At 25.6% G+C, this 22,515-nt stretch overlaps 2 protein-coding genes across 2 annotated transcripts in view; one reads left to right on the top strand and one right to left on the bottom strand.

Annotated features, from left to right (window-relative positions):
• LOC113549211 (trace amine-associated receptor 4-like) overlaps positions 1-8,066 on the bottom strand; it is a 38,115-nt gene extending 30,049 nt beyond the window's left edge. Inside the window, exon 1 of the mRNA XM_026950403.1 lies at positions 8,011-8,066. The gene's annotated coding sequence lies outside the window, so the exon portion shown is untranslated. The remainder of the gene's footprint in view (positions 1-8,010) is intronic.
• Positions 1-22,515, top strand: part of LOC113549210 (glycosyltransferase 25 family member) — a 66,665-nt gene that overhangs the window by 32,304 nt on the left and 11,846 nt on the right. Inside the window, exons 6-7 of the mRNA XM_026950402.1 lie at positions 20,347-20,421; positions 20,495-20,552. Of these exons, the coding sequence (XP_026806203.1) occupies positions 20,347-20,421; positions 20,495-20,552 (133 nt within the window). The remainder of the gene's footprint in view (positions 1-20,346; positions 20,422-20,494; positions 20,553-22,515) is intronic.

Genomic DNA, 22,515 nt, shown 5'->3' with positions numbered 1-22,515 from the left:
CACCATTGGTCTCATTGGCTAATATACTTAATATGTACATACTATAGGTGTGTCTTAACTAATTTCCAGGTATTTTCTGAAATAATCACTATATGTATCTATGTATTAGTAATTATAAAATAATATATTATCAAATATCAATGACGTAATTTATGGCCATCTGAAAAAAAATGACAAAATTGTAATTTATTGAATAAAAGAATTTCTTTTTAGATTAAACAATAAAAATAAACATTTGTTGTTGATTTTTAGCAGATATCCTCTTAATTTCTTAGTATTGTCTGTTATATAGTGGTTTTAATTAGAGTTGAGATTTTGATGAACTTTGCATTGTTTTTCAAAGCTAAAACTACATAATGCTCGTTTTATAACATATTAAACATTTCATGTAATTTTTAAATAAGAATAATTAAAATTTTCTATTTTTTAATATTTTTTGCTTTTAATGTAATTTTTAAATTTTTAGAGTAGCTTAGAAATTATTGGGTACCTATTCAAACACATTTTGATCTAAAAACTATTATTTTTATTGAAAAAAAAATTTCATTTAAAAAAATTGCATGTTAGAATAAAAATATACGTACATTATTATAATTATTAATTTAAATAAAAACTCTACTTTATTTTCAATACTATGAAAAACCCTTTAAGATTAGTTACATACATTAGTAAAGTTGATGTTGCATTTGAACTGTAGAAATACTACCCATGTTCCAAAATAAAACCGTATTAAAAGCTTTAGAGAAGATTGAATTGCGTTTTGTTACACTGCGAACTTTTAGGTCAACTATTCGTAAAAGGAGTAGGTCATGCAAAACAATTATGTGCATGATTTGGTTATAAAATAAGTAAAACTATAGACTTTTGGATCGTTGCCAATCATAATGTCAGGTCTAATGAGTATTGTAAATTGTTATAGTATGGTATAATAATGTATTGGAAAAGTTATTGGGAAAAGAATATTAGAATTATAAAATGTATAATATAATATGAAAAAAGACCGAGAACGAGAATAAGAAAAAGGTAAATGTTTTATTTCCTTAATTACACCTGTAACTAAAGCTTTAGATAAATGTCATCGGTCAGTCACCGGACATGATTAAATAACATCGTATATTGATTATATCACTAAACTTTTAGCTTAAAAACATAAGGTAATTTATTCCTGTTGGTGGTATAAATGTGTAATAATATAGCTAAAGTGTTTTAATATAAATAATTATGGTATATACATTTCACTTTTACAACACACGTGTACTGCAACTGTTTCAGAAAATCACGAATTATAAAAAATATGGAGAAGGTTCACGTTAATGTTACTAATTTATTAAACGCTCGGTGTATAAGTTTTATAAATACCTAGATTGTATAATCGCACCTAACAATTACTAGTTAACGTTTTATTTTTATTATAAATTTATAAAAAAATTTTAATGCTTGTTACAACACACCAAAAGAAAAAAATAGCAAAAAGTGTATCTATTTAAACAAACAGTTACAAACAGTAAATAGTAGAGCGAGTTAAATCAAAAGTTTCAAATAATTACAGATATTTATTATATATATGTAACTTTTCTTGAAATATAACTACATTATATTTTAATAACAATGCTTTATTATTTGTTTTTATATTATTTTATCTAGAATAATGATAATTTTTTCAACAAAATTCTTTTGTTATTAATCATGTAACAGCAAAAAAAATTTTTTTATTTTTTAATCATCCGTACAACCAAAATACGCATTATATAAATGCAAACGAGATTTATTGAGGCGGATGTTCTTATGAAAAATGTGCACAATAGGTATACACAACAAACTGTTTCAAATGTGTACACATATATGAGTACAACTGTCATTGTATATGACTGCGTGGCGTATACGAGTATCTACAAATTACCCTTCTTCGTCGTGGTCTCCAAAATGTTATCGTATTAAGTTTTGTAAACACAAGTGCGAATAATTTATAACTATTCTGTTTTACGAGTTCCGGTATTTTTTTGATAAGAACTGCCAAAAATGTTGATAAGTTCCTTTACGAAAAGTTCAAATCATCTGTACCGATACATGTATATACTTATAGATTTTAACGCGATCAACCTGTCTACGCTTGACTGGAGAGGCGAGTATAATCAATGAACGATTTGGTGTATAAACAGTTTTAAAACGTTCCAAGAAAATAATGTTATCGAAATAATGAATAAATAAATTCCAAGTAATATCTAGTAGCAATGATGAATATTAATTTATTATTAAACTTTATTGCGTCTGTAGTGTTTTGTCAAATAAACTATGATTGTTGTATAGTGTTGATGTAAGAACGTAATTCATTCTCAGGTCCCATTGTTCCGATATCAAAACGATTTTAGTCTATCGGTGTGTAAAACTAATGCCTAATTAATAACTATTGAATATTTCTGTTATGTATATGTCTTTAAGAGTAATTCGACGATTTGAATTGTTTAAAGAAATAACAATGGTTAAATAAAGATATGTTATATAATAATATGGGATTAATAATTGGTTTGGAACCTTTTAAATTATTTTAATCGCACTAATTATATTCTTCCAAATATTTATCATAAACTTGTAACAACGAAATTGTGTTTAAATTACCTTAGTGAAAGATTAAACATCAGACATAATACTATTATACTATTCAAGTTATTATAATATAGTATTTGTGCTTTAATTTTAAAAAATATAACAGGTTATATGACGGTAGTTGTATAAATTTTAGTGTTTTTAATATTTAATTAGTAAAATGTGTAATTTAGAAATGAACTTTATGAAAACTAAAGATTAATAATCATTTTGTAGGTATGTTAAAAATTGTTTTATATATATAAATATATATACAGGGTACAGTAGTATAATTAACTATTAAAGTTAAATGTTTCATAATGTATATAATTAAATATTATAACATTAGGAAATGGAACAAATAGAGTAAATAGCAATTTGTTAGTTTATTAAATAATATATTTGAACCCTACGAAAAATAACATAATATATTTTAATTAAATACCAGTGGCCACAATAGTCAAGGATTATCTAAATAAATAATAATTAAAAAATTGTATACTTAAAATTGTATTTAAAAAATGTACTACTTAAAAATTAACTTTAAATTCCAATAAACTATTTTAACGCAATGTTATTTTAAAATATTATTTACTTAAATGACGAGTGGTGACAAATATAATTTATTTAACTGTAGAAACAATACAATATGTTACTTAAAATTAAATATGTTCAACTATAAATTATATTTAAGATTATAAAAATAATCAAACTTTATTTTGAATTTTTATTTAGAACTGTGAAAATATTAAAGCTCATTTGTGTGATTATATTTTAATATTCGTTTACTATTTTTAAAAACCATTTGATATGTACGAAACAGATAAAAAAATATTTCATTATTTTGAACCATTTAGTATGAAATATTTTATAATATATACTGAGTATGGTACATCTCAAGCATGCACACTCTTTTTTTTAATTTAATAATAAATTAATTCAAATTCTTAATTTTGGAATTTTAATATACTCATAATATACTACAATGTTTTAAAATTCTTGAGATTTTTCATACTACTTAATGAGTGTCCTAGGTGATAGTATAAAACTTTTATTTTACAAATGAAAACTCCTCATTTTTACTCTAAATTATTTGGTGCATAATTTTTTTTTAAATTTGACGTATCTATTAAAAATTTGAATAAATAGTTTATCAGTTGTTAAAATGTTTATATGAAGGATAAAAATCTTTAAAAATGGTATTAAAAAATAGATAAAATACATGTAATATTGGATATACCTAGTATTTATTATACTTGGATCATATTTATAAATTATAAATATTGATAGATTAATATAAATTACTAAAGTTTTCAAATTACCATAGCCCTCATATTTTTCAAACTCATTAACATGAACTTATTATCTATAGTGCACAGCGTAAATAACTCAACTACTCATTCAAATTTTGATTTTGAAATGTCAACATTTTCATAATTATTATTCACAAAGTAATTTACAGTAGAAGAGATAGGTTATCATTAGAATAAAGAAAATTTTTGAAGAATTTGAAAATAAAGTCTGTACCTAATTAAATTTAAAAATTCCAAAAAATCAAATTTTGAATGACTTTGATGAAAACAAAAAGGGTATGCATTTTCTGTGTGTGATACTTCACGCTGTAAATCATGTAACAGAGTACGGATCAACGAAAACGGCCCTTTTCAGGGCCATCACATAGCATAGAACATTTGCGTATTACGTGTAGATAGGCAATATGTATCACAACACTGTGTCGACCAATCAGAAACAGGCACCACTTTAAAAGGCAATTACCGGTCACCTATTTAAATAGCAAGTAAATGAAAGACATTTTTGGATAAAGAAGATCATCCCCGTCACAAAGATACCAATTCGACCTTTGTAGGACAAATACCGGCCGAACAACACAAGAAACCGTACAGGCAGCAAATCGGCCGCCCGGATAGGATGTTTACGCATCGGTACGGTAGCCAATATATAAATACGGGTGCATTCGGACAGACAAACTCACTCTACATCCACTTTCTGACTTGAATACATCACTCAAGGTTAGGTTAGGTCAACGATCGGAAATTGAAGAATTGAAGACTCAAGACTAAGCGGACACTCGTGAATACGAAGCTGCGATCTTACCAGAGTACGATCGGCGAAGTCAAGACCTGAATGAAAGCTACGATCGACGACAACGCCGTAGTGGATAAAATACGATAACTACCGCCGACGCACCTCCGGCAGAACGGTCGATTACCAGCGGCTTTACACGCAGTGTCCCTCGTGGTTGCGGGACCCCATTCCTTCAATCGAACTGCCATTGCAATTGACCATAAAAAAGTCCTTTTCAGGACTATTAATATAGGCCTTCCTGGCGTGCCTATTCAGGCATTCACTCTAAGCTGCGACTTACACAAGACCGCGGAAAGATATTGCGGGTTTATCTCAATTTATTGTAAATAATTGTAGATAATAAGTGCCCCTAAAGATTATATTATAGTCGCACCTCCATAGGTCCGATACCGCCCGTCACGGCCTCTGTACGGCCCGGATTAAGAGTAACTCTCCACACAAATGTATATTAATTTAGATATTGGAAATAAAGATAGGTCGCCGAATACCGATGTACCGTATCAATCACATACATTTTTTTTTATAGATATTCAAAATACTAAATATTTAACAATTTAATGTTTTATTGTTTTGTATGAGATAATATTAGACAATTATACTTACATCAATATTACATAGGTACTTATGCCATAATATGTCAATATGAATACACTGGAAGCTGTTTTAATTAAGTAAAAAGTAAAATCAATTAATTTTTCAAGTTAAATATTTAATCAAAATAATTTAAATATAACATTTTGTGTTAGATCTAAACATAACATTTTAACTGCTAGATAGCTCTTTTTTATTCAAAATATATGATATTGCTTTCACACTAAAAATTAAATTTACGATCGTTTTTACATTTTTTTTTCATGATAACATTTTTGTGAAACATTTTTTTTTATGTTATTTACTTCAATGACGAAGCGGTAAATCTTCTTTAAATTAAATAAAAAGATTGGTATGATTTTATAGAAATTTACTGATTTCAATTTAACAGTTCAACCTTTTTTTTTTAAATATAAATCTCAATTTTATAAACACCATATTTGTATTAAACTAAATTTGTGTAACCTAAACTTAAAAAGGACAAAACTATGTAGAAATCTAGAAATATATTACTCAAACTTTACATGTTATTAATAGTAAACGTTGAAATTATATTATACAATCTTTTAGAGATTAAATAAAATAACAGGCAGGATTCAGAGATCAAATAGATATCGGGAAATTGTTCTGCATCTTTCATCTCAACACAGTGTTATTATGTATTATTGAAACGTGTAATGACGATGTAATCACTTACGAAAAAAAAAATTCTAAGTGAATATCTGTTTAGTATAATTTTTAGAGAATTTTTAATACTTCAAGTAAGTTAGATAAAATTGAGGATGTATAATTTTCAGAATTTATTTAACAGTCCAAATTTTATTTTAACGTTTTTGAAAAATTGATCATTTTATTTAATACTGTGATTAATAACAATATACATTTTTTACTGATATTGTTTCTTTTTTTTTTTTTAAGTTTTGCAATAACAAAAAAAAATCATCTCTATAAAAATGTTAATTACGGTTTTAAGAGTTTCCTATCTATCGTAAGTGATAAATTTATTTAAGCCATTAAGGAAACATTTTTAAATTCAATAATATAGATGAAAAAAGCATCAAATTTTAAAAATGTTTTGATTAACCTATAGATAGTAAATCCTTTTAAAAAATGGCTATGTGTATATATTACTAAAACAACTAAGTTGGGGAAATTATGGTTTCTAAGTTTATTATTTTTTAATTATAATAAAATAACTTTTTTGTTTAAAATGAGCATAACATAAACTTGATCAGTTTTCGCTATTTTTCGATATTTTCTTTTACTTTTAAGAAAAACCAAAACTTAAAAATTGTTTATTGTGTCAAATAGATAATATTTCTAAACAATTGAAATACTCACATAACACTTTGAAACAATCTCTTAAAAGTCCTAACTAGAAACAAGGTTAACAGAAAAAAAACAATTATTTTGGATAATCGTTCCATTTAAAATCTAAAGTCAACTTTTATATGTAAATTTTTTTTTCGTACCTATATAAAATAATAATATTGGTCTTGTAATTTCTTAAAGGCAAATATTGAACAATTTTAAATGTTAAATTTATTTATTTTAGAAAACATTTTATTAACTTTCTGGAATATTTTATGAACCTATCGCAATGTTTATTTTATATTTATGATAAAAAAAATTAATTTGATAATCAATTTTAATCATAAAATATTTAAATTTTTAACAGAGTACACTTAAAAATAATTTGTAATTAAATTGTTGTTGTTTAATTTATAAAATAATAACGAATTTCAAATTTGATTTTGACTGGAAGTGTAATTTTATAACTATTTTTGAATAAAGTAGTTTTTTATTTGAAATATTTTCAGTTTATGCAATTTAAAATCGGTTGACGTTTATAATGGAATTCGAATTATTTAAAAAAATATTTCAGTTTAGTGTCTACTTTTAGATGATTGTATTACTTTTATTTTACCATATAATACAGTGAGTTGAATAATACGAGAACTTTCAGATAATAAGTTAGAACAGAATAATATATGAATTGAACTTCAGAAGTAAAGTAATAAATACTGATATTTTGTTTATTCTTTTAAAATTATTAATACACTTATACATATGAGTAGTCTAAAACAATCATATTACATTTTAAGAAAGAAGAACTGAAATTTACTTTTTAAATATTATTATTAAATTAGTTCACTATGAAAAATGTCGATAAAATTCGGTTTTTAGAAAATATATTTATAAATGTATAATAGGTAAATATAAAAAAAAAGTGTTTTTAATATTTTATTTTACGTTAGAAAAACATTAGTTTAAAAAAAATATTATTTTTCATACATCATTTATATTTATTTGTTTGACTATAAATATTAAAATTTTCAATTATACAATTAATAAGCGTTTTATAAATATTTTTTTTACGATAATTACTAACCTAAAGATGAAAAAGTTATAATATTTATATATATATATATATATATTGGTTTTAATAGTAAAAAAGCGTTATTTCTACGTATACAATCACTATAAATTACTATCAGGATAATATTATTAATATTAAGGTCATGTATTTTAAAACTTTTAAAAGTAAATAATTATAAATAAATTATCAAATATTTATTTTTACCTTGTAAATTTTTTATATTATGCTTTTGATAAAAATAATTACACTGCAATGTTTTGTAAAATAAGCCGATCAATTAAAAATAGTTTATTTTTAATATTTATGTTTCTACTGCTAGTAAACAAACTAAAACAATTTCTTTTTCTTACCTAAATGTGATACATACGATTTGACTACGTTTGTCGACGCGGTGTACTACGGTACTGCTAGGAAATCCACTGTTGTGGCGGTTTTCCGTACCGATGCGCTCTCAAAAGCTTGTAATTTTCATGACGCGCTTTAGTTTGTTCAAAAAATAAAATAAATATATATAATGTATTAGCGATAGATTTGTCCGTGTTTTGATTATATTTATATAATATGTAAGTGTGACAAACGGTTCTTTTTTCTTATAATCATGTTTGTATTTTTGTTCACGGTGAACAGAAAATCTTTAAAATCTCTTCTAATTTTAGAATATTTATTTATTTAATAAATAACTTTAATTTTTTCATTTGAACCTTAAGCTATATGAATCAATGGAAAAATTTAAATTTTTTTTTTTTTATAAGATTTTTTAAAAAAAAGTCATTTAGCTGTATCAATTGGTAGTAAACACGACATTATAATGATACTTACAGATTATATATAATTTCGAAAGATCATAAAATGTTTTTAAAAAATGGTAAAATTGACTTGGGTGTTTTTGTTTTTATTTTGTTGCTATAATATAAGACTAGAATATAATAATTGAGTATAAATAGTTAGGTTAGTATCCATTTACTACTTGTTTTATTATTACATAATTTTTATTTTGACAAAATTATTTTTACGTAATGTACAAGTACCTATAATGTTGAAATACAAGCTCAAAGTCTGTTATTGTAGACAAGTCCGAGCTCTAATGGTTACACATTATTTTCAATTTTTAAAACATTAGTATTAATTAGACTGTATGTTTTCGTAAATATTTTTGAGTACCTACATGACATTTATTTATTTTTCCTACATGTTTTTTTTTCTATAATCAATTTCTTGTATTCTAAAAGAAATATCAATTTTTTGTGTCTTTATATAATAATTAGGTATATTACAGAATATTATTTCGTGCAGTTTTATGTCTGTTTAAAATTCAAATAAAAAAAGTCCTTTGTTAGTATGCAGCTTCGGGGTGATTACATTTAGTTTCTATATAACATAGCCTAACCACCGTACACATCTCCGCTTAACGTTTATGTATCAATATAATAGACTATTTATACAATATCGATTATCGTATACCGATGCATAAAAATATATTGGAAAATATTCAGTATTATTTAATGTCATACAATAATCTGTGATTATACAGCAGTTTAGAAATCATCTAACCTATTTAGCTACGAACTATTTTTAAAAATACGAAGCTCCATAAAGTTTCAAGTAGGTACCAACTTAAAAATGCATTGTTATTATAAAATAAATGGCTGATGAAAAATGAAAATAATAATTAAATGTATAAATGTATAACTTACTATGCTCAACAAAGTTTGTCAATTTTAAAATAATCGCATACGTATATCACAAACAAACATTATCATCTGATAAATGTATATACCCATATTTACGAATTGAAAAGTTTAATTTAATAAGTTACTTTGTAATATTATAATCTTGTATGGTAACTAAACTTAATAAATTATCAATCTTATACATTTTAAGAAATAATATGGGTGTAGAAAATGTATGTGAATAAATTGCATTTTTAAGTAGTATATTAATGTGATTTTTAATTTGATTAAAGTTTGATTGACGCGACGTAATTAAATGTAATTATGATAAAATATTCTTATCAACATGATACATATTAACGAATTTAATATGTAAAAACTAATTCGGTTGTGCGCGTTGCGAATTTATATTTTTAGTTTTTCATATTATTATAAGTTATATATAGTTATCACAGATATATCTATAGTTATTGTGCCATTTAAAATACGATGATTTTTATAATTTTCAATTTTTATTTTTATGATCTTTTTTATCTGTTTAATTGAAATACCTTACTATTCCATTAGTTATCTACAATAATGCTTTTCGTTTAATTTTCGTAATGCTTTATGTAATATACATTTTGGCTAACGGAATTTCAGTAACAAATTTATCGAGTCATTTAAGTATTGTATACAACTTCAATAGTACCTAATATTTACTAACAGAAAATAAAAAAACGATGCACATGTAAAGTTTAATGATTTGTAATATTATTATAGCGCGTTATGTATTAGCATATTGCTTTATTGAATAAATTAAATTACAAAATATTAAAAATGCATTATTTTAGTTATATAATTAAAAATTTGTCGTTTTTCATCTTATAAATACTCCAGAATTTAATTAAAAGTGTGGAATGATTTGTATATCCGATTTATTAAAATTCAATGAATTCAATAAGTTAAAATAGGTATGGAAACGATACTTGTGCTTAGCGTACCATCATTGGTATATATAATGCGTATATAACAGTTATTATCGATCTCGGGTCGCGTTAACTGGTCTACTTCTTATTAGGTATATTAGTTATGTGGTCCGTTTAACATCATGGTCATTGAGTCAAATGACTGAGCACCGTTGAAATTATCGATATTTTATTACTTGGCATGTGTTTATATAGGGCATGTGAACAATATCCGAAAATTTCTCAAAATGACAGATCGGCCTTTAACATATTTAATAATAAATTGTAACTCATATTCACCAAAAACAAAAGCTCGTGGTTATATATTTACTATGCATTAATTTGAATCAGTTAAGTGTATAAATATTAATTACGGTCGTGGATTAAAATTACATTTTGTTCGATTAAACCATTCCCTAGAAAACTTTTGAAATTAAATTTATACTATTCCATAAAGATCTCTCGTATTTTGTTTTTATGAACGTGTTTATTGGTAACCCATAGATAAACATAAGAGTGAATTTAAAAAAAAAAAAATTTCATCTAACAAATTATACAAATACCTACGATGTGTGTGTTTACTAATCTATAATTTAAGGTTGCAGTGTATATATATATATATATATAAACAATTTGTTTTTAAACTTGGCATAAAACACCAAGTCGTTATATAAAACGATAAATTATTTGTTCGATGTAATTTGTCGGCACCGAATGTAAAACGTACAATATTGTTTAGTTGTGTAAATTGTACGCATTTATAGTGGTAATATTAGTCGTAATGATAATCTATATACTATATCACAACGTCGACACTTCTACATACAGGATGATTCACCAAACATATTCATCCTCTTTTTCTTCTTTAATAATACGGTTTTTCAAAATTTGATTTTTTGAATTTTTAAAAAACATTTAACCAAACCACCATATTTAAAAATTCTCGATATTTTTTTATACTATTCTAAAAGTAACGTGGAGATAAAAATTCTATTTTTTAAATGACAATCCCCATTTCAACTGAAAGTTAGTTAGCGGATAATTGATGTATCTAAATCAAAAATGAAATGATTAGTTTTTGGGGGTTGTTCAGTTAAAAAACCCGAAGTTTTTATTGCCAGAAGAATCTCCTCGTGTAGTACAGAAAAAAAAATCTCAAGAATTTGAAAATATAAGCCATATTAATAACATAAAGTATATTTAAAAATTGCCAAAATCAGAACTTGAATAAATTCATTATTAAATAAAAAATGAGGGTGATTATGTTTAGTAATCACTCTGTGTATAAGTATAATATTTTTACGAGTTGTTTTTAGTTTTTACTGTTTTACTCATTCTATCCTTCTCTTGCTCATCAATCATAGAGTTTTGTGTAATATTATTCATTTTTGTGTGATAAATAAAACGCACACAAATAGTCTACGAATTTTTTTTCACGATATTTAAATGTTTATAAACGACAATGATTTTCAATCATTTGAAATATACAATTTATTAGTGTAATTATTCGTTAAATTTGTTAGTATAATAAATGTCAATTGGAATGGTATGATAGTTAAATGTATTATAAAATATATAAATATTTTATCTTTATGAAATAAAAACACGGTTTTAATATTATATATTTACATTTTCAGTGACTATATTTTTTAGCTAATTCAATAATAATTTGAATTAAAAATGCCTAAATGCAGTTTTTTTTATGAAAAATGTTTGTTTTAAAAATAATTCACAAAAAAATGAAAATAAACTGTAATATATAGAATATGTTTTATACAATATGATGATTTCCGTTGCGTATGTCTGGGTGAGTGCGCGTTATTTAATATGTCGAAAAGAAGCCCCCGCATCCAAATTAGAGTTGTATTGTGTCTTACTGCTTTTTTTTATCACTTTATTATTACATATTTTGTTCGTTGTATATCTACGCGTTTACATTATATATTTTATTTATATAGCAATTTTCCAGTAGTTTGTTATTATTAGGTAACTAAAAAAAGAAAATTCAAAGAATGTAATTAGTATATGAAATATACATTCGACATTTGATATACAATTTAAATTATTAAAATTCTTATAATATTTATTTTTGTTTTGTTTTATGTAAGTTAATTGATGTATCTAATAAAATATTTGCTTAAAATTAAACAATATATATTATATAATGATGACCGTAGTGTCCGGTGTCTGGTGTTGTACCGGGTTTGAGCATACACAATTGTAACTGATTATTTTTGAGATAGCTATCTGTTGAACTTCTCGGTGCAACACGATAAAATTAATCATGTAAATTAAAAATAAGACATATATGCGTCTATTAGGTTCCTAGTACATTATTTTCGTCCTGCGATGGTGTCATGGAACATGTCGTTCTAAAGACACCAAATACGATATTATTATTATCTGAAAATTAAGCTTAGAGATTAAAATTGATAATAGTCGCTAAACACGTTTCCTCGTGCCAGGTGGTACGCGGTCTACGACAATCTACTAACATCATGCCGTGTATAGTATATATATATATATATATATATATAAACTCAATTACATACACACATACACCTGTAATGCTTAATATATTTATATATAGGTACTTACCGCACTGCTACAAATTACTTACGCCGAGGATAAAATTTACTCACGTATATAATATATTTAGGGCCACCACCGTCAAACCTTTCAGCCGAGGGGAGTCGCGGGGGATGTCATCGCCCTCTCCCACTTCTCACCTAACCGTGTATATCACGGCGTTAATAATACACTAGAGTCACAGAACGCGAATAATAAGTATTCGTATCATCTCCAACTACAATCGTGTCTATAGAACACGAGAATATTTTTAAAAAAAAATAAACTCTTTTTGCCAAAACTGCGTTGGATCCAAAGAAACGTTGAAATGCTTGCTTATACGTATTAAATCCTTCTCAAACACGAAACGAATGTTTAAAGAACTAAAGAAAAAAGAAAACCTTCTATAAAGTGCAATAAAATAGTCACTTGTCGCCACTTCTTTCTCTTTTATTCCACTGGTGAAATTGATTTATATATTGTATACACATAAATATACTACACTTATACAACGGACAGCGTTTGGGTATTGTATTTGTTGTGGTTATACCAATACATATACTTATGTTATATTTTTACTTACCTTATACATGTTGGTAAAACTTCACTTAACACCGCACGGTATGTGTACGTCACGTTTTTAGAAAATTCCATCGTTTATATTTTTTACACTTATTTTTCCTTCTTATTTTTTTAAAAATTAATACCTATATAAGCATATAACATAATGATTATAATGTATATACTGGTTTATGATTATTGATTGCTCAAATAATTTTTAAAAACTATAAACTAAACTATAGTTAATAAATATTAATTATTGTATTTCAGTTTTCGTAAGTTTTCCCTAAACTTATTACTATAGAATTTTATCATTAATATGCCGACTTAAGTAAAAAAACTCGGGACCTTTTGCAAAAGTTGATCTAGATGCATTGACATTAAAAAAAAACAAGGTTATGGTTTGAAAAAATAAATACCATCTTCAAAAAAAACACTTTGCATTGCCGTACAAAATCTATGTATTTGAAAGTATAACCTTTAAGTATATGTCTAGTTAATAATTCAGAAAACCAGAATTTGAATAAATGCAATTTATCTTCAATTGAAGAATAAAATAGGGCTGAGCGTTATGCTTGGTGAATCACTCTGAATATATTATAAAATGCGCCACGTTTTTCCGTCGTACAAGTAAACGGTTGTTCAAATCCCCCGAATATTTCTACGCATAGTATGTTCGCCAATATAGGAGTCGATCATGTAGGTTAAAAATGCGTGAGCACATAGATGTGATGTGAATTACCACCTTACGATACCTTGTCCAACCGTGATGGCGTTTCGCGTAAGTATAATTTTTTCCGCGCGGGATCTAAGACTCGATGCGACGTAGTCAACCTCGTACGAAAAGAAAAATCAATCATAAAATATTGCGAAACGGTTTGTTGACACGACATTACATTATCTGTACGTTGTGTTATATGCGGCGACGTGGTGTCGTTTTTAATACGCCTAAGAAAAATGTGACCCCGGCGAAACGTAAATCGACCGTTTTGGTAATAAATAATAATATCGGATGATAAGAATAATGCATATTCGGAATAAAACCTTGTTTTTGGTAGGCCAATGATTGATTTGTGTTAAGGTATTATAATTTCTTATTGATAACTGTTTGCTTTTGTGTTTTATTGGCCAAAGTAAACAAATTTTTACGCGCTTTCACATCGCATGATGGTGTCGAACCATATAATATATAAAATTTTACATAGATAATCGGCTTGAGAAGTTTGTTTGATTTTTGAAATTAATTAATGTGCACTATAATAATATCACCTACTTATATACTTATAAAATAAAGTTTGTTTTCAGAATTTAATTATTCTATTCATCATATACCGTTGTACCATACCAAGCATTGACTATCATTATTAAACTTTTTACATACCCTCATCAATAATCACAACATAATTTTCTAGTATGTTAAATAAAAAAGATATTTACATTATTTGGCAATATTAGTAGGTATTATGGGTTTTGTCATATTTATCATAATGTAGTTATCTGACGTATAAAATATGTGATAAATTAATTAATTGTATATTATTTATTATTAATCAAATAATTCAAATGTAGTAAAGTCTGACCAAAATCGATGTATGAATTAGAGCATTTTAATATTTTACAATCTGTCTCAGACGTAAATAGGTGCGATAACGTAGATTCGAATTTATTATTTAAGGTAGAAAATAAAAAATTAACTCACTTTATTATAATATCTTATATTGTAAATTAGAGAGCCGAAGGGTGAGATTTATTCTCCTCGTCCATCTCTCGATACGCGTACTACTTCCGAGTCAAAAACTAATTAATCCAAGAGTAAACCGAACTACAATCGGGAAATAAGAATAATGCAATTTATAATATATACTTACTGTTGTTTTTTCCTCTATTTTTTCGCTACTGCTGTCGAGCTTCGCATTATTTATTATCTTTGTTTTCGTATTTTCTGTTCTCAAACACACAGCACAGGAATAATAATAATAATAATAATAATAAATTATTAAGTGTGTTTTAGTAACCGAACACAAGTATTTTAATCTTCTTACGTTATACAATAAGACGTATTTAATGATAATTTTGCGTTAACGTACCTACAACATTTACAAAGTCAAAAACAGCATCTGGCATTCTTACCGTAATTAACATATATATTTCATAAACATTTCTCTTATACATGCCGCATCATTTATAGATACTATAGTACCTAAGTATTATCATGTCTCGTTTTGTTTTGTGTGTTTTGGTACAAATGTTGTATTACAATAACTTACTGTATTTCAACATGTTCGTTTTGATTCAATGATTAAATTAAATATGAATTACCTAATATAGATGTAAACATCATATCAGACTCATATTTAAAACTATATTTGAGTTTCGATGGTTCAACAACCATACAACGGTGTACAATTAAAAATTTATAAATTCTTAATTTATTTTCTATTTTTAGTTATTATTACGGACTATAAATGGTCTTAACGTTGTATCAAAATGCTTAAAGGTTTTAATGTTATAAATATTAAATTATCAGTTTAATGTGTTCGATATTTATTTAACAAAATGTCAATAATGAATTTAGAATTTTTTTTTTTTTAATTTTTTTTCAGAAGAAATGAAGCATAAAAAAAATAATTTTTTATAGGTTGTTTTACATTATTATATAATTTATAAAGGCCAAAGGTAAATAATCGCCTAAAAACGTACGTCACCTAATAGTATGTTATGAAGTTTAAGCACATAATAATTATGTTTAACACATATAAAAACGGGTGAGAAAATAAGTGTTGTGTTGAAATTAATTAATAATTTATTCACTCAGTTAATCGTGGTACATCCTTATTATTAGTTATTACATTTAAACAATGTAGGGTGTTAATGGTTGTTTAAAGCTGTGCTAGTATAATTTAGTTTATTTTACGTTTGACCAACTATGATTGGTCGAAATACAAATCTAATCTTTAAATTACTAATAATTTTGCATTTCGTTTGGAATTATGAATAATTCCGTCGAGTATTAAAAATAATATATGTTTCGATAAATGAAAAGTGATAATCAACAAATAATTTGAATCTGTTATTATTTCCATTATATATTCTAATAAAAAAAACTATATAATCTAATCCATAACTCGTAAATTGAACTCTTGAGTGTTTTTACAAAAAGTAGATACAATTTGTAACGTTTTGGGTCGCGCCAACGAGTGCTAAACACTCAAATAATGTGACGAGTCAAGTGTGTATTTTACTAGCTACTTAACAATTAAAATTTAGACAAATTAAATTATGACTTTATTGATCAGAAAAATAATATTGTTGTGCACACATGGGTAACAAATTTGTTCGTTTGAGTTGCGTTCGACAAGGAACATTATAATTTGGGTTAAAGGGTGATATTTATTTTTGGATTTTTTTTTTACATAAAATGGTTTGTGAAAATGTTTGATTTATATGCATGCAGACTGTAATATTATACAAATCAAACGTTGACCACACCATGTGCCAAAATAATTTGTATTCACGCAAGTGTTTCTCTCTTAAATTTTGAAATATTTTTTGCTGAATAAAAAATAAATTTTTAAAGTTTCTACTTATTAATGTGTGTGTGTAATGTATGTGTATGTGTATGTAATTATTTTTATATTTTAAAATTATATTACTTATTTATGATACTGTATAAAATCAAACTTATTTGAGTTGATGTTTATGATTATATTTCAAAGGTACCATTATGTGAAAATAATTTAAATTTGGTCGTATATAGTATATAATTTATATAACTTGTAAAATATTTATGCTAACTACATTAAACAATACAAAACATTTCTACTGTAGTATTATTCAAAGTATTTCCGGACAAGATGATATTTTATGCTAAGTTTAATTATTTTTGATAATCTTTAGTGTTAGTGAATCAAAAGAATAACTGTGAATATTTTAATGATATTATGTTTGTAGTGACATAACATTTTCCGTTTCGGACATAATTTTAAATTTAAACCCCCCGTTAGAGTGATAAATGTACAAGTTGAAACTGTCTACGATGCCAACTGCCCTATGATTTACGTTGTTCTATTATTTTATTATCATGTGGTACAATCTGTTTCCATATAATATATTTGAACCACAATATGATATGTTGTACCTAAAATATTTACTCAATCCTTTGTCCCTATTCAGTTTAATACTCACAATACTTGCCTGAACTCTTAATAAATGTTGTTCTTATTTTTTATTCAAGTAGGTTATAGTTGTATAAAATCAGTGTAAAATCTTTGTGTATAAAAAAAATATTTATAAATATAGATGGTCTTTTTTATGCTGGAGTAATATTAAGTTTTTAAGTGTCACTTCGCTTTAATCTAAAATAATATTTTATTAAAGCTTATGTCCTTTTTAAGAATTTGACATGTACATTTTTTAATGTTATAGGTATTAACTATTAATAAGTACCGAATATACATGAAGATATTTTTATTTTATATTTTATATACTGTTTTGTAGTTTCAGAATTCATAAATTAAAAGTATCTCACTGAAATATGTATTAGAAATAAATTTTGTTAAATGTAAAATAAACCTAATGAAACGGTTAATTAAAGTTAAAATCCATTTAGAATTTGGATCGTTTGTTTAAGAAACTTTAAACTATATAACTAACGTTGCTTATAATTTAATAATTTTATTATTAAAGCAAGGTAAAGTTTCCTCAATTTTTCTGTTTTGTTGATTTTAGATTCTAAACGAAGCAATGAATGTACTGACTTTACTATGGTGTGCGTTTTTAATTAATTTAAAATTTTTTTTTTGTGTATCCCTCATCATTTTTTAAGGCAGTAAAAATGTTTTGATTTTCAACTTTGGCAATGGTTTCTGGTAACAAATTGGATGTAGCTGGTACATGGGGAGAGGAGGAGTTTAAATTTCAAAGTACTTTCATTAATAATCAGGAAAAACAAAACAAAAAAAAAAATATGAAAAACCAGACATTTTTATACAAAATCAGTTTTTGACAAAATGTATTTTTTAATTTTGTTATTAGTACACAAAAACTAATTGGAGTAATAATTGTAAAAATTTTAAATTTCCATCGAGTGTTTAAATTATTATTTAGATTATTTATGGTAATTTTCAAAATATTTCAAATCTTTTTGAGCTATTTATAAATAATTGAAATTATGCATTATTTTTAATCCAAACATTTCTTCGAGAAAGCCAAATTTATTATTTTTTTATAAAGTTTTTCAATCAATATTAAATAAATTTTTAAAATTATTATAATATAACTTCAGTGGTGGCGTCAGTATTTTTTTCTAGGTAGAGCAAATTGGAGGCCTACAATTATAAGCTAGGGCTACAAAAAATTGAAAATGATTATATTATAATGTGAAGATTAGGCCAGTGTTAAGGCCACTGTTTGGGCCAGGTATTTTCAAATAAGGCCATGGCTCTATCTTGCCCATCCCTGGTGCCGCCTCTGCGTAACTTTATAATTTTGTTTTCTAATAAATGTCAAGAAAAATTATTCGCGGGTCTAAATTTTTGAAAATGTTACTTAAAAATTCATTGATACATTTATTTTTATTTGTATTTTTGAAGTTCTAATGTTGACATAATATGTTAAAATCACGAAAATGAATATATCTTCTAAAGGATTTTGTTATACTTATATAATTTTTAAAATAAAATTTTCTATAACTAAGGTTTGAAAATATAATACAATATTCCCCATAAGTAGTTAATACTGGCACTAAAAAAAATCTAAAAAATTATACTGACACATTTTTTAGATATTTCTCATTTATACACCATAAACCTTCTCACACTTTATTATTACACGGTAAAATGCTATTGATTCAAAAGTTAATAACAATAAACTAGTATAGTAAAAATACATATTATTGTAAGCAATAATTAAATATTAATATAATCCATGCAATGTTTTCGTCGCAAATTAAAAACATTGATATACCATTGTACTAATAATAAAATAAATTACTTTAATAGTAATATCAACAAATATAGAAGGAAATATACTTAGTGATATAGGTTGACAGACTGTCTACATTTAAAATCGTTTTTCGTGTACAATAGTATATAGGTGTGTTTGAATTTAAATTTAGCTCATCCATTATAGCGATCCACTCGATATTTACTTCACAGCTGTGAAGTGATGCCCACTTTCCTAGTTTTTTTTTTGTTGTTGTTGTTTTACTTTTTTGTGATTTACCGTAAAATGTATTTTAAAGTTTTGTTAACGATTTGTAATTAATAAAAGGATTTTGTTGAGTATTTCACTTTTTTCACTAATTATCCCATTCAATTTCCCCTTCGACATCAATTATTTTTCCCATCTTGAATTTAAAATAAATCAAGTTTTCACATACTAAACGCTTTTTCTTATTTCACTATATATTTTTTAAATTATAATTTTTTTTTCATCTTGAGCACATTCATTTTAGAGTTGCTTAAATTTGTTATTGAGGCGAAATAATATGAGTATATCAAAATGTCTACAGTTTGATTAAATTATGATAATATTATCATTTTATTTGTCGAAAGGTGACAAATGATGAATAATAATCAGGTAAATTATATATTATCTAGTATTTGAAATCATACAAATTAAACATATATCAATGCTTTAAATTTGAATAACTATACAATTTGGAATAAATAGAAAAAAAGATCTCAATCCACATAGTAAATTTCGAGAGTGTCACATTAAATGACCGCTTTTAAAGAAATGCCCAGTATAGTAAAATAAATCGCCGATAGTTTGAATCGTAGGTATTATGTAGTTTGAGTCGTATTGTATAAGAGCAAATAAACCGTAAATGTCAGTAATCTGCAATATACCTTTATAGTATTTATCCCAATTTCCTAAATTATTGAATGCGGTAATGTTGATAACGTTAAGTATGAACTAAATGTGTTTTTATTTTCAGAGCTCTGACCGAACAGGATTTGGAGTTCATGGGCGTGAGGCTCATGCCTGGTTATAAAGACCCCTATTATAAACGGTAAATTAGTTTTATTATTTAGCTTTGAAGAACGTTTTATATTTAATTATGTTTTAATTGTTGTCTTTTATAGGCCAATTACTAAAGGAGAGATTGGATGCTTCATGAGCCATTACAGAATTTGGGCAAAGGTAATATTGCTCTTTTAAATATTTAGTTAAATTAAATTAAGTTATTATTGAGCATGTCCCGTTTATGCGTATATCTACCTAATACGATACGCATAGCAATAATATTTTTTTAAATATTTTATCAATGAACAAGGTCATACATATAAGGTGCAAATATTTAAAAATCTTTCGTTCATTAATTGGATAATAAAATTTTAGGATATAAAATAAAAAAACACAATAATTTATCAATATTTATTGTATAGATACGAAAAATGTGGCGTATAAATGATTGAATAGTATAAACATTCATACAATAAATAAGATTGGTTATAGCTTATGAGTTGATCATTGTTTCAGCAAGGTTGTACCTATTGTTTCGTAAATATTTCATAATATTGATCTACCCTCACATTTCGAATCGAATTATACTATTATTATAATGGCGCTAAAAATACTTATTATTTAAGTCCCCTCTTCTATAACTGTATGTAAATTATTATTATTGTGTTTGTACGGAGTTTTGAATCAACTCGCGGTAAAATAAATATCAGTTATAGCACGCGATGTCTATCGTGAGTTAGTTGTCGATAACAATGATATTGTCGCCATGGAGACAAAACAGGGCATGGCAGTCGTAAGTTTCTTTTTGGTTATTTTCAACTATCGTAAATAAAACTCGACAAATACCGGGCAGAATATGAACAAGAAAGACAAACGGGCGTCTGATGGTTGGGTGTGCAGGTTGGGGTGTTAAGTATATAAGATAAAGAAATGTCTTAGAATAAAATCAAGAGTGTTCTATTTATATGTATATTTACGTAGCAAGTGATTCTTTTTATAGTAAAACTCAAAATTTTGAAAACAAATATCATTTTTGGAAATATTTTTTTTACATAATAACCTGATTGAAAAAAAAACAATATTATATTTTTACCATTTCGTTTTCATTTTTATTTTTTATTTCTGAATTATGGCATACATTTCTAATTTAAATTTTCATAGCTGATTATTTTTTTTAACATATCTATGCATAAAAAGTAGGTAACCGCTCAGCTGTAAAGTGATTAGCTAACAAAGTTCAACTGATAAAGCAAATTTGAACGAACCCGAGAGCATCTTATAAACTGAGAATTCGTGGTGTTCATACTACAAATAAATGTCAGAGAAGTACCTACGTGATGTCAAACGGACAAGTGAGCATTCACGTGGAATAGGTTGGTTACTATAGTGTACTATAACAACAGCTTCACAACGGTGTTGTCCGGGCGCCTATCGATATCAACAGTAAAGCGGCGTGTCTATAGAACAGAACATGTAGAAGGAAACTACAATAGATTTTATGTAGGTGTGTATGTAATATAAAGACTAGGATATATTACGGCGCTTTGTACTTTTTTTCCAATTCTCTAGATTGAAAGTCTAAAACGCATTTATCAATAAGACGTATTTTTGTAACATAATAATATAATGTAATAAATGCAGTACGACGTCCCGATATATTCACTATTAGCCCTAGTCGTATATTTTCTGGTCGTTATTAGATTTACAAAATAGTTGTGATTCATTTTATTACACAACAGTAAAATAGTTTTAAACTATAGTTGTTGTTTTACTCACGCATACGTACTAATCAGTTGGAATGTAATATCATATTGTACGTTTATATGGTAGTCATAATTTATTGGCGAACTTCTATTTATGAACTTTCGCTACAATGAACATGTGTAATAATAAGAATATTTTGCAGTCGGTACACTTTAAACATTAAATTAACAATTCCCTAATTAACTAATTAAAAAAAATATATATTTTTATAGACTTTTATGTAATTTCTTTTTGTTTTTTACGTAAGTACATAAAATTGTCTAATTATCTCAACCGTAGATAATTATATGGTTTAAGAATACAGTAATGCATTTTTATTCTTTTTTTTTTTAGTGAAAAGAAGTTTACACAACTTTATTTTATTTTATTTATTTTT

Source organism: Rhopalosiphum maidis, chromosome 1 (assembly GCF_003676215.2).
Source record: "Rhopalosiphum maidis isolate BTI-1 chromosome 1, ASM367621v3, whole genome shotgun sequence".
Lineage (NCBI taxonomy): Eukaryota > Metazoa > Arthropoda > Insecta > Hemiptera > Aphididae > Rhopalosiphum > Rhopalosiphum maidis.
Note: the sequence above shows the minus strand (reverse complement) of the source record. Positions and strands in the feature narration are given on the sequence as shown.